The 13,005-nt window shown below is 44.5% G+C and overlaps 1 protein-coding gene across 1 annotated transcript; it reads right to left on the bottom strand.

Annotated features, from left to right (window-relative positions):
• Positions 1 to 571: 571 nt before the first annotated feature.
• LOC310784070 (actin, non-muscle 6.2) lies at positions 572 to 11,956 on the bottom strand. The gene is made up of 9 exons (XM_083645047.1): positions 11,880 to 11,956; positions 9,915 to 10,039; positions 9,655 to 9,783; positions 9,324 to 9,434; positions 8,713 to 8,797; positions 6,893 to 7,054; positions 4,442 to 4,633; positions 2,307 to 2,488; positions 572 to 1,286 (listed from the first exon to the last, which is right to left on the bottom strand). The coding sequence occupies exons 2-9, from the start codon at positions 10,035 to 10,037 to the stop codon at positions 1,143 to 1,145; spliced, it is 1,128 nt and encodes a 375-aa protein (XP_083501173.1). The 5' UTR covers positions 10,038 to 10,039; positions 11,880 to 11,956; the 3' UTR covers positions 572 to 1,142.
• Between the last annotated feature and the right edge of the window lie 1,049 nt (positions 11,957 to 13,005).

The raw sequence follows: 13,005 nt of genomic DNA on the forward strand, positions 1-13,005 counted from the left end.
CCACAGGTTGAGAATAGCTGATCGAGGGAGACGCTCATCTGGACTAATTTACTTTATTTTTTTTTATCTTTATTTCCTTTTAAATGTGACCATTTGTATGCAGGGGCCCCGGGCCTGTCTAATAATTACTTGACACTGTGATATAATTCTCTAAGGAAGAGCTCTTTGTAAATAATGACAATAAAACAGGACCATTCAAAACTCTCCTGTGAGTGTGACTCTCCCACTTGGCAGTAGAGGCCAGTAAACGCTTCTGTACTTCTTTCTGCCACAGGCACTCCGCACTTTTAACACGTCAGACCAAAAAACCTGCCTCAACATCTTCTACCATCAGAAGAAGATCCGACAAACCAAAACTACTGTTATGCATTCCAGTAGTGATACACCTGCAAAACATTCCCTATAATCAATTTGAGGATGCATTTTAAATATTCAGTCAACAAACATTGAATTGACAGATTAAGGACAAGAAGAAGCACAGACGTATATATGTGCAATTTATTGCATTAGATGACAGAAGTAAAAATGATCTTTTACCGCTTTCGTATTGGTCAGTAGGAATGTTTGGGAGGGACACAGTCCCAATCAACACAAAGTTAATGGTTTACGCATAGTGCATGTTTGATCAAAACACCACATACAGGAAGCGTTTGGGCTGGTGAGCACCAGCAGAGCAGTTGCTGGCACATGATTTTCCAAATGATCTTGGAGAGCCGTATGAGGAGGAGCGACCCGGGATTTGGTTGAAAATGCAGACGGGTCCATTCTTGTGTCCCATTTGAATTGAGTTGATCTGGCTGGATTAGAGAGAGCGGAGGGCGCACGTTTCACGGAAGGTTGCAATATTAATCGTAGTCTTTTTACACTCGCCCAAGTGGTCATGTGACTGGTGACTGCTCGCCAAGACTAAGTGGTCGTGTGACTGGTGACTACTCGCCAAGACTGGGACGACGTTACGAAGCAAAACTGGGAAACAATTCAAATACTTAAACCACATAGGCGCTTGATACATCTTGCAAGTGGCATCTCCAACTTTAAGTCCGTTTATACCTTCAGGCAAGATAAACTAAGGACAACTGTAGCTGGCAAAAAAAACTTGAAAGACTTGAATGCCCAGTTGTGGTCGAGTTCAGCGGGCCGCTCTAGAAGCACTTGCGGTGGACGATGGAGGGGCCGGACTCGTCGTACTCCTGCTTGCTGATCCACATCTGCTGGAAGGTGGAGAGGGAGGCCAGGATGGAGCCGCCGATCCACACAGAGTACTTCCTCTCTGGGGGAGCGATGATCTGGATGGGAGGACAACAAACCACGGGTTAAGAAGAGACGCAAGAAGGCGGGCGAGACGGAAAACATCCGTATGCATACATACTCATGAACGAGTGAGAAAAAATGTGATATTCAGCAGTTGATATTCAGCAGCTTGAAATATGACAACTTTCAAGGCAGGGTGACCCACCACCTGTTCAACGGTAGGGAAACAAGACTAATTTGCTAAAACAAAGCTTTATATTTACAAAAGGCTACGGTTCAAGTCTAGATTATACATTGTTACTTAGGACATTAACAAGCAGTAAGTGATTTAAGGGGCAGATTAGGATTTGGGGAGATGAGATTAGTTTGAACGAGAGTGTCTGCACACCAGGGTAGGAAATCAACTTTTTTAAACGAGGGCTATTTTTGCCCCTGTGAAATATATTTCAGGGCATTTTGGATCATTTCCACGGCAATTTTATCAAATGTTGGGAAATACCTTAGTTGCACTTATGTAGCATGACAGACGAGACTCTTATCCAAGCATATTTAATTTCTAAAAATTCATAAACAATCACAGTTGAAGATCCGGATTTCCTATCTCAACAAAACTGTTGATTGTCCGGCATGCTATTAATGTTCATGGCAAAAACATGAGTGAACTAGCTGGCCAGCTTGTGCTGCCTGTCACTGAGGTAAACAACGCTAGTAGGAGGAGGGGCGGGGGATGTACGGATGCCTAGTTGGCAATTTTAGAGTCACGCTTTGCTGATACAGAATAATGTTAAAATACAGAAAGTATTTAACTCTTTATTTTATGGGGGCATTTAAAAGTCCTCGTCATCTCAATTCCAGGTGCAATTCTAGATTCTTTAGGGGCATTTTGCCCGAGCCCCCCGCTAATTTCCTACCCTGCTGCATACCCGACATTAGCATTTAACTCATTCGGCCAATAGCCTTCCTGCATCCAGTTTCAGTTAAACAACACAAACCATACTACATCTCGGAACGAGGGGAGCTTGAATGAAGCCGTCCATGCAGGAGATCTGATGTACCTTGATCTTCATGGTGGGAGGGGCCAGGGAGCTGATCTCCTTCTGCATGCGGTCTGCGATGCCGGGGAACATGGTGGTGCCCCCGGACAGCACAGTGTTGGCGTACAGGTCCTTACGGATGTCCACGTCGCACTTCATAATGCTGTTGTAGGTGGTCTCATGGACGCCAGCAGACTCCATGCCTGAGGAGACCGATGGAACCAAGGTTACGCCGCGGTCACCTGACTCACTGCTTGATTCATCACCAATAGAGCTCAACAGTCACATGACTTTTCGTGACGTCATCGCCCCGGAAGTAAGTTCCCCATTCATTTTCTCCATAGACATTTCGAAAAATCCTTACGAGTTTTAAGACTGGAACCAAGCCAACCTGTGACCTACTGAATGAGTCTATAGACTACGGGCTGCCGACTGGCCCATCAGCCTCCTAGTGGCGATCACAAGTAGCACATGTGGGAATGTTTCTGGGCTCTGACATCTCCCACTTGACGTCATCGCAAATTGCGCAAGTGTGTCAATACATATGCAAACAGTGAATCCAGTGATGTTAGCAGTGTCTGCTGCCGTTTGTTTATGTTTCACTTTTAAAAGCATCACAACCTTATGATTGCTCCATCTTGGATGTGGGCTTTCTGAGTAACAAAGGGCAAACTTTTAAGCCCACGGTGCCACGCCCCCTATGCCCCGCCCCCTTCCTTCACCTCATGTAGCCCCGCCCACTTGACCCAGTTGTGTTACAACTTCCTGTTCAAAACACCGTCTGTTTTACCGACGCAGTCTCCTTTTTTTTTTATGGCAACATTTTGGACCAACGCTGCTATGTCACAATTTCGGCTCCAAAATTTTAAAATGGTAACGTTTTTTTCAATGGGTTGAGGGGTGGGAGAGGTTTAGTCCAGGCATTTTACGCAAATATGTGGGTCAACCTCACACTAATTGCAACAAAACCAAACTCAACTGATTTTGTATCCTCAATATGTCCTCAATGAAGGAAAAAAAGTGTTAAGGAAATGTATGAAGGGAAAGTTTTGAAAATGACCTAAATATGATGGTAGCCTATGGAAGCCTATGGAAGCCTTTTTTTTTTTTTTTTTAATGTGCCATAAATCTCATCACTTTTATCCTGTATGTGTTTTTTGCTTCAAGGAGGAAAAAAATAAATAAATAAATAAAAAAAGTTAAAAAATAAATAAAAAAACGTTTTTGGTAGGATCATATAGGTAATTTTCAAAATTTTCCCTTCATACATTTCCTTAACACTTTTTTTCCTTCATTGAGGACATATTGAGGATACAAAATCAGTTGAGTTTGGTTTTGTTGCAATTAGTGTGAGGTCAAGTGACATTTTTACTGGACTAGTTAGGAGGTTTAGGGTTAGGGTCTGGGGAGACGTTAGGTTTAAGGTTAGGGTCTGGGGAGAAGTTAGGGTCTGAGAGAGAGGGGTCCGTGGGGTCGGAGACCCCCGATTTCGTTTTTTTACCATTTTACAATTTAAGCCGAAATTGTAACATAGCAACGTTGGTCCAAAACGTTGCTATTTTACAATTTCTTGGAGATCGGGTTGGTTTTAACTGCTCAAATCTAGTCACTGGTGGCTCTTAGGGGTCTGCACACACCTTAATTCCCCTCTGCTAACACAATGAACACAATAATAGTGCAGTGGACACAGGAAGTGTAAACACAATAGGAAGTAATAGACCCATTTCACGGGGGCCATTTTGTGTCGAAAAGGCAGGTTAAACACAGGTGCAAGCAAAACACTAATGAGGGTTTCCAATTTCCATGATTGGAAGTTGGAAACCCTCATTAGTGTTTTGCTTGCACCTGTGTTTACCCTGCCTTTTCGACACAAAATGGCCCCCGTGAAAAGGGTCTATTGGCTGACCCTTGCGTTGGAAGGTGAATAGGGATAGGAAGGCGGTAGAGAGTCGGTATTCGAGTTGGGATTTTGTTGGAGTTGTGGACCAGTGATAATGACATCACTGGTCCACAACTTAACTCTATAAATCAACTCTCACTGAATGAAATGCCTGCAAAAAACTTGTTTTCAGACGTATGTGAGATCACGTGTAAAATAAAACAAGCATTCTGTGAAGTTTTGACGAGACATGCAGTGCCAGTTTGGTACCACCAACCGATGAAGGCGGGCTGGAAGAGCGTCTCTGGGCAGCGGAACCTCTCGTTGCCGATGGTGATGACCTGTCCGTCAGGAAGCTCGTAGCTCTTCTCTAAGGAGGAGGACGAAGCTGCCGTCTGAATCTCCTGCTCAAAGTCCAGAGCCACGTAGCACAGCTTCTCCTTGATGTCACGCACAATCTCACGCTCCGCTGCATGGGAGAAAAACAGTCACACATCAAGAGTTTTATTTCAAAATGAGATATCCACCACTGAAGACACACAGGCACTCTGGAACTCTTTGAGTAGGGGGTGCTGCGAGGAAGGGTCCCGGGGGGGGGATATTCCTCTGCCATATTTAGAGGAATATCTCATTTTAAATTAACATTAGCATTATACTGTTGTGATGTCATTATTCAGTTTTTTCTCCTTTCCTCACTCACATGTCACATGTCACCTGCTTTCCCTTTAGGTTGTTTTACACTACAACAGACAGCAACACAGGCAGAACCACTGAAGCATTATTATTACTATTATTATTATTATTATTATTATTACCTTAATCATCAACATCATTAATAAATCAATCATAAATAACAAATCTTTGCTCTCTTTGCTTTACTCAGTCTTCAACTAAACCCTAAATATCGCAGTATAAAACATAAAAAACACATTTTAATCATTTTCTTTTAATTGACATTGCAATTCCAATACAAAACAGCAGAGGGTGATGCAGCACCCTAAGCACCCCCACTTCCAGTGCCCCAGAAAACACAATTATCCAACAGATCAATTGATTTATGAGTTTCTAACGGTGCAGTGAGTAAACCTCCCTCCCGACACCTTAACTCATTGAGTGCCAATGACGTCTAAAGACGTCAATTCAAATAGTAACGTAGAGTGCCAATGACGTCTAAAGGCGTCAATTGCGTTTTTTGACGGTGGGACGTGGATCAAAGCCTGATGCATCTCCTGTAAAAATATGGGGGATGTTGAAGGTGTATAAGCTATTTTACGGACCCATTAGGTGGCGACAGTGCTCTCCAGATTAGAGAAAGGCGAGGAAAAACAGCAAAGAAACCGTGATGAAAGGGAAACCAATGCATGCTGGAGCCAGAGCGGCACAGACTGCTCTGGCTGGAGCCAACGTTAGCTGCGAACAGCAGCCAATCCGCTCCCACAACTGAGCCCCTCCGTCTCCGCTGCGACAGTCCCTCCACACAATCAGCCGCCAGAAAAGCAGCACCCGACACCGAAAAGCCAAACCCTGGCGAAAAGCCAAACCTTTGGCTTTTCGGTGTCGCGCTGGGAGGGCGCACAAAAACGGCGGAGGGCTCGTGGGGGCCCGTGCGCTGCACCGGGCGTGAGTTTCTCCAAGCTCCAGCATACAGGCTGTGTGTTAGTGTGGGGGTGAGTTTCTGCCAGCTCCAGCATGCAAAGGACCGTCGCCTGACGCAAGCAGCAGAGACCCGAGCAGAGCCACCAGAGACACTCCCACAGAGGAGGAGCCTGCAGCCGAGGGGGGTGGGGCATGCAGGGCACCACACAACACCCACCCAGACAGCAGGCTCGATGGACAGATTGGCAAACACAAGCTGGAATACCTGATGGCGCCCACCAGCAGTAAATCAAGACCAGCAAGAAGGTGTAGGGTCTGCACACGCAGGGGCCAGCGCTGCTGGTTGCAGCTAAAAAATATTATTTTGCCATCAAAATTCCTTTGTTTTTGCTGTTTTATTGAAGGAAATTATTTTTGAGGTGTCACTACATCAGAAAATATTAGCTTCAGAGTCAGTGATGTGCTTGAAATGCTTCATTTCACAAAAGGCTCATTATCTCAGCTTCTAGTTTGAAACGTCTGTTTTTGCTGAAACCAACCTATCTTCTACTGCTGATAACTAAAGAACGGAAAATGATATCAATAAACTTCTTTTTTGCTGATGATACAAGAGAGTCTCATCGTTCTTTGGGCGTGTTCGGTGTTTACATAGTAATATCACACAATATTCTGTGGGTCTTGAGAAATCACTGAAAACGGTCTGAAAGGGCTGGCACTTGGCGCATCCGTTTTCCAAAAGTGGCTGGCACTCAATGAGTTTAATAGACGCCCTAGTGAAAAACGCTAGATCGAACGTCGTAGCTAAAAGGCTTTCCATGGCGAAGGGTCTGAGTTCGATTCCCAGTGTGGTCTGTCATCATCACAATACAGCTTACATCTGTGCCATGACCTGGACGGGAGTGAGGTTTAGGGGGTGAGTGAAACGGTCAGTGGTTGTGCTGTGCATTGAGTGAACTTCACTCTGAGACGTCATGAGATGTTCTAGTGACAGACGGTAGGAGCATATAGCTTTAGCCTCCTTGCTAGAGTGTCTGCTTCCCATGATGAAGGTTCCGAGTGCTACTGCCAGTGCAGACTGTCAACAACGCAGGTTACAGGTGCACTCTGTGTGTGTGTGTGTGTGTGTGTGTACCAGTAGTGGTGAAGCTGTAGCCTCTCTCGGTCAGGATCTTCATCAGGTAGTCAGTCAGGTCTCTGCCGGCCAGGTCCAGACGGATGATGGCGTGAGGGAGAGCATAGCCCTCGTAGATGGGCACCGTGTGGCTAACACCGTCCCCAGAGTCCATCACAATACCTGCAGGCTCAAAACTGCTCTGTTAAAACACAGATCTGACATCATCCTAAGTTCAGTGTTGTCAGCAGAGCCATAATCCACATAAGATACTATAGCCCCTTTCAGACATGGGATTCAGGAGTTATCTAGATGTTACCAAGGTGGGGGTGACACAATTGGTCATGGTATGGGCGCTCCTTTCACCCGGATATGTGACTAGGCTAGGGGGTAGTCATAGCGCCGGGTTAGATCTGTGACTAGGCTAGGGGGTAGTGTGATAGTAAATTATTGATTGATCGCTTATTAATTGATCGTTGATCATTATCGACTCTGTTCCATAAATGATTCATGGCTCTTCTAAGATGTATTTTGTGGACTATGCTCTCCCATCATGCAGAGCATTCCTGTATAGGGAGATAACATGTATTTTGTCTTGTGTGAGTAGACCAAGGTTATTGTGTCTTGTGAACATCAGATTGAGCTACTGGCGTCATGGAAATGTACCGAGTTGGATAGAAGTTGTATGAGCAGTGGAAAAGCACTGGCCTCCAAGGTGGGGGGTGGGTGCCATAGTTTCTGTACATGATGGGAAGAGACTTGAACTCGTGGCTCTTCTGACAAAATGTGGTCAGGGGAGACTCTGTGCACAGATGTAAACATGTGGAATAAATCCTCCTATATACACATTTAAACGGGCATCTCATTATTGATGGATCAACAAGGCATTTCAGCAATTTTTCTATTACCGTAGTCATAGAGCCGGGTTAGATATGTGACTAGGCTAGGGCTAGGGGGTAGTCATAGTGCTGGGTTAGATCTGTGACTAGGCTAGGGCTAGGGGGTAGTCATAGTGCTGGGTTAGATCTGTGACTAGGCTAGGGCTAGGGGGTAGTCATAGTGCTGGGTTAGATCTGTGACTAGGCTAGGGCTAGGGGGTAGTCATAGTGCTGGGTTAGATCTGTGACTAGGCTAGGGCTAGGGGGTAGTCATAGGGGCAGGTTGGAGCACAGGACCTTGTGTGTCTGCCCCCGCCTCCTCCTCACTGTGAGGTGGTGGGTGGGGGCAGACACACACAAGCTCTGCAGAGCCTGTGAGAGAGAGACAGAAAGCCAGCGAGACAGATTATTATTATATAAATAGTCGATGTGAATGAGCGAGTGAGCAAACATCATTCAGTTTTTCCAAATGAAGCTCGAACCTGCTCCGTGTGTCAGCCAAAAGCCGACGTGTTGCTGGATTGAAACGCTCATGGCTTTGATCTATTTCTGCAAAGCTTCGTCAGCACACCACCTGTAAAATAGAGCCATTTTGGACGCGAGGGTCATCCTGCTTCCCAGTATTAGACATCGCTATGTAGGCTATCTGGATCTATCGCTAAAAGTCTGTCTCGACTCTCGCATAAACCCTGCAGCACACTACGTCATGCCCCAACTCCGCCCACCCCCGCCCCCTCTCTACATCTACACCGGAGGTGTTCCACATGTGTGAAAGCAACAATGCCTCATGTCTGAAACGGTAATTCCCAGGTAATGAAGGGAATGGTTTTCCTGAGCTACCCTGAGTCCATATGTGAAAGTGGCTTATAAAAGAACATTTAGTCAACACCATTGAATGAGCAGTGTTTCCTTGGCAACGCACCCTCACACTGATCATGCTCAGTCGCGTTTGAGTTTGCTCACCGGTGGTTCGACCGGAAGCGTAGAGCGACAGGACGGCCTGGATGGCCACGTACATGGCGGGACAGTTGAAGGTCTCAAACATGATCTGGACACAAGAGAACGACAAGTCAAGCCTTCATGCATCTCATTGTGGAAACTGTAATAAATTCTACAAACTAGAGATGGGAGCTGCAGACATGATCTTCCCACTGTGAACACCCTCAGGTTGTTTTCTATGCAATAGCTGCATTTAAGATTATGATCTTGGCTGGGAATCAACATCAACAGCACAATGTTTGGAGAAAAATATACAATCTGTGTCCCAATTGAAGATGCATCCATTGGCCAGAAGATGAGCACTGCACTGACTTCAGTAGAGAGATGCTGACTGGAAGCTCTCATGTTCAAGAGTATGAATAGTCAAACTTGGACAGTAAAATAAAGGCTGAACTTTTATCTGAAGGCATTACAAGGTTAACTGTTGCACCTGAGGGAGGCCAGCAAGTGCTGCAACACGTCAAGTGTAGCCTTTAAACTCGTGTTCCGTGTCTTTAACACTGATCATCTTTGGCCTCAGGGACTGTCAGTCAGACTGCATACACACACAGGCGCACACACACAGGCGCACACACCTGCGTCATCTTCTCCCGGTTGGCCTTGGGGTTCAGCGGAGCCTCGGTCAGCAGGACTGGATGCTCCTCAGGAGCCACACGAAGCTCGTTGTAGAAGGTATGGTGCCAGATCTACAGAGCACAGCAGGTTTAAGATGCCTGGTCAGAACTGCAACTAGGCCACTAGCCAGTGACTTGTAGCCATTATACAACAGTTAGTTTCAGCGAAGCAATCCAACCGGCCAGACACGTTTTACCTGTGCCATTATCTTCCCTGGGAGGAGGGAAGGGGGGGTTTGGAGAACAAAATGGTGTATAACACATTTGCTTTTTGGTTTTAGTTGCTAGTGACCTTCTCCATGTCGTCCCAGTTGGTGACGATGCCGTGCTCGATGGGATACTTCAGGGTCAGGATGCCTCTCTTGCTCTGGGCCTCGTCTCCCACGTAGCTGTCCTTCTGACCCATACCCACCATGACACCCTGCACGGACAAGACAGATTTTAAATCCTGTTTAAAACACCTATTCCAGTCAGTTACATGTTCCACAAACAGGTATGTGCTCATGTTCAGCCCTGCGCAGGCGATTGGATGATCGGCGGGTCGTAGGCTACCTGATGTCTGGGTCGGCCTACGATGGAGGGGAAGACGGCGCGGGGGGCGTCGTCTCCGGCGAAACCCGCTTTACACATGCCAGAGCCATTATCAACCACCAGGGCAGCAACGTCGTCGTCCATTTCTGAAAAAGACAAAACGTTTGTGTAAATGCCGCAATATGTTGCATATCTCAGTACTATAATAAGGTGGGCTGGGGGTTCTGCGTGCAAAGTGCGCTAATGTCTCTGTATGCATGTTATTTGTCTCACGGTGGAGACAGGCTGCAAGACAACTGAGTATCTACATTTTGTTGTATCTCCATTGATATGTTGCTGCAAGTGTCCTGGTAATCAGTTAAATAGATTAACACAAACAACATGACAGTGACATTGATGTGGTGAACGCTTATAATAGTACACTGGAATTGTCATAACCTTAGAATAGAACTTTTGTGCCCAAGTGCTAAATCCAAAAAAACACTTTTGGGTCATCAAACCTTCAGTAGTAGGTGTGGATTATCAAGCTGCAATAGGTTTGTAAATTATTATGTAATGAAGGTTTGTGACGACCAATTTAATAAAATAATTTCACAAAAGTTCAGATTGTGATTTTGTTTCCACTGAGGCTTGAGGTAAGCTTCTGTTGACGTCTTGTCACTAACATGCAAATAGGGAACAGCCCTGCCCTGAGGCCTTCAGGGAGCCTCCTTATACAAGACATTTTACATTTAACCCACTTGTCAAGAATAACTCTGCAACAGGAGAATATTTACCACTTAACTCCTGAAAACCTAAACACATCAGTCACTGTGGACTCTCAAAATCACCTTTTTATTGTAGTTTTCCCTCTTGCATGTTTGGACAGTTACAACCACCTACAGCCTACTGCAGTCTGTGGTTCTCAATTTTTTTTCACATGAAGGACCCCTAAACTGACAAAGATTAGACCGCGGACCCCCATTTGATAATAAGATTGATGCTTTTAGATGTTTTTCTTAGAAAGTGTATACAACCCATGACCAAAATAGTCATTGTGTTACTTATGATAGTGAAAATAAATTACCCCCATTTTGGCTGGGGACCCCCTGGAACACGATCAAGGGCCCCTCGGGGTCCCCGGACCCCCATTTGCGAACCACTGGCCTGTACTTTTGACTTAAGGCTGTAAAATCCAAAATCATTTAATTAAAAAGGAAATTAATTATCCTGGAGAAGATAGTGTTGAATACTGTAATTTAATACATTGCATGTTTTTCTTTGACCTTTTGAAAATAATGGATTTTGACTGTTGCCCTGACAAAATATGGCAAAAAAAAGGAAAAAGCAGGATGGCCATGCAAGTGCAGGGAAAAGAGATAAGGATCAATAATTGCTTTTAGAAAGTAAAGGCATTAAAAACTATAAATTTTTTTTTTTTTTTTTACCTTTATTTATACAGGGTGAGGCCCTTGAGAGCAAGGTCTCATTTTCCAGGGTGCCCGGTTACAATAAATTATAAAAAAATACATCAACATTGTCCAAACATATTTACACACCGATTTCAGGAGTCCACATGTGAACTGTTCATTAATCAGCCACCATCAGAAGACAATCGAGTATTCCTATTTCCTATTGTTTACTTCTGCAAAACATTTGCCTTCTGATCTTACCTCCTCATCTCATCATTCCTGGCCTACTTTATTTATTTATCCTCTTTGCTCCTCATCTCTTTTCGCCTCCTGCAGAATGCCACATGTAAATGAACATTTGTTCCCAGGTTATATGCTTGGTTAAAAAAAAGCTATTAAAGAACAGGGAATTTTGAGAAAACAAAACCGTAAACGTATTTTGAAAACACCAGTGTTTTTCACAGCCTATAAATTACCTGCCACAGAGCCTGTTTGGACTGATTGGATATTGTATGGATTTGTAAGGAAGCACTGATAAATAACAAGTGATGCCACAGCAGGAAAGCTGTGTGCTGCCAGCTCACCTCTGTCTTACCTGTGCAGGTGAGTCAGGTGTGTGTAGGTAGAGTGGATCAGCCCAGGTGTGCTAATTGACTGCTGGACACGCGCCAGACGCACCGTTTTTATTTGAGCTCAGGCAACACACACACCTGGCCATAAAAGGCAACGTTTTCTCATCTGGAGCTCTGATTGGTCGTTCTGTCAGTCGGGCTCGTGATTGGTGGAGGGAAACAGCCTTCATGCCGGGACAACCGGTTTCCTCAAAAGACAGAATTCAAGAAATGCTGTGGCTGCCTCCTGTAGCTCTGTGCTGCTCTGTAATGACTTTATACTGACCTATTGACCTTTCTTTGGTTTTAGATTTTTTCCCCCTTTCAGTACAGTACATATACTTACTAATAATAACAGTGCACTAAAAAGACAGTGTGGGTACCTTTTGGTTGTCAGAAGTGAGTTTATCAACAGTGACTTTATAGTACTTTATAATAGGATATATAGGCTACTGTACACCGTTTATTTATTCATTCATTCCTTTATATTATCAGTGTGGATTTGTGGTCAATACTACTACTACTACTAATAATAATAATAATAATAATAATAATAATAATAATAATAATAATAATAATAATAATAATAATAATAATATGTGTGTGTGTGTGTGTGTGTGTGTGTGTGTGTGTGTGTGTGTGTGTGTGTGTGTGTGTGTGTGTGTGCGTGCCTGCGTGCGTGCGTGCGTGTGGATATGTGGATATCGATGTGTGTGTCTTTGGATATATGTTTTTCTCTTTTGATTGATTGAATTTATTTGAGAAAAAAAAAACAATACACCAACAAGCATACAGTATAAATAACTCATATCATAATAAAATCGTTAAACTTATTTCCATTGTGGAGGTATAGGCTATCACTTCTTTGTAGAATTCAGTTTTTCTTCAGGGTTTTTCCTACCAGGAGGTTTTGAGGCAGACCTGCCTGCTGCTGTCATCAGAGCCACAAAGCGCGTCTTCCCTGTGTCCCTGTACAAATGACACTGATTCTGATACTGCATTTACTGAAACACATCTAATTTCACTGGCGTGCTGGTTTAGAGCACGCACACACGTGTGTGTGTGCGCACACACACACACACACACACACACACACACACACACACACAC

The sequence above is a fragment of the Poromitra crassiceps genome (assembly GCF_964638095.1).
Source record: "Poromitra crassiceps genome assembly, chromosome: 10".
Lineage (NCBI taxonomy): Eukaryota > Metazoa > Chordata > Actinopteri > Beryciformes > Melamphaidae > Poromitra > Poromitra crassiceps.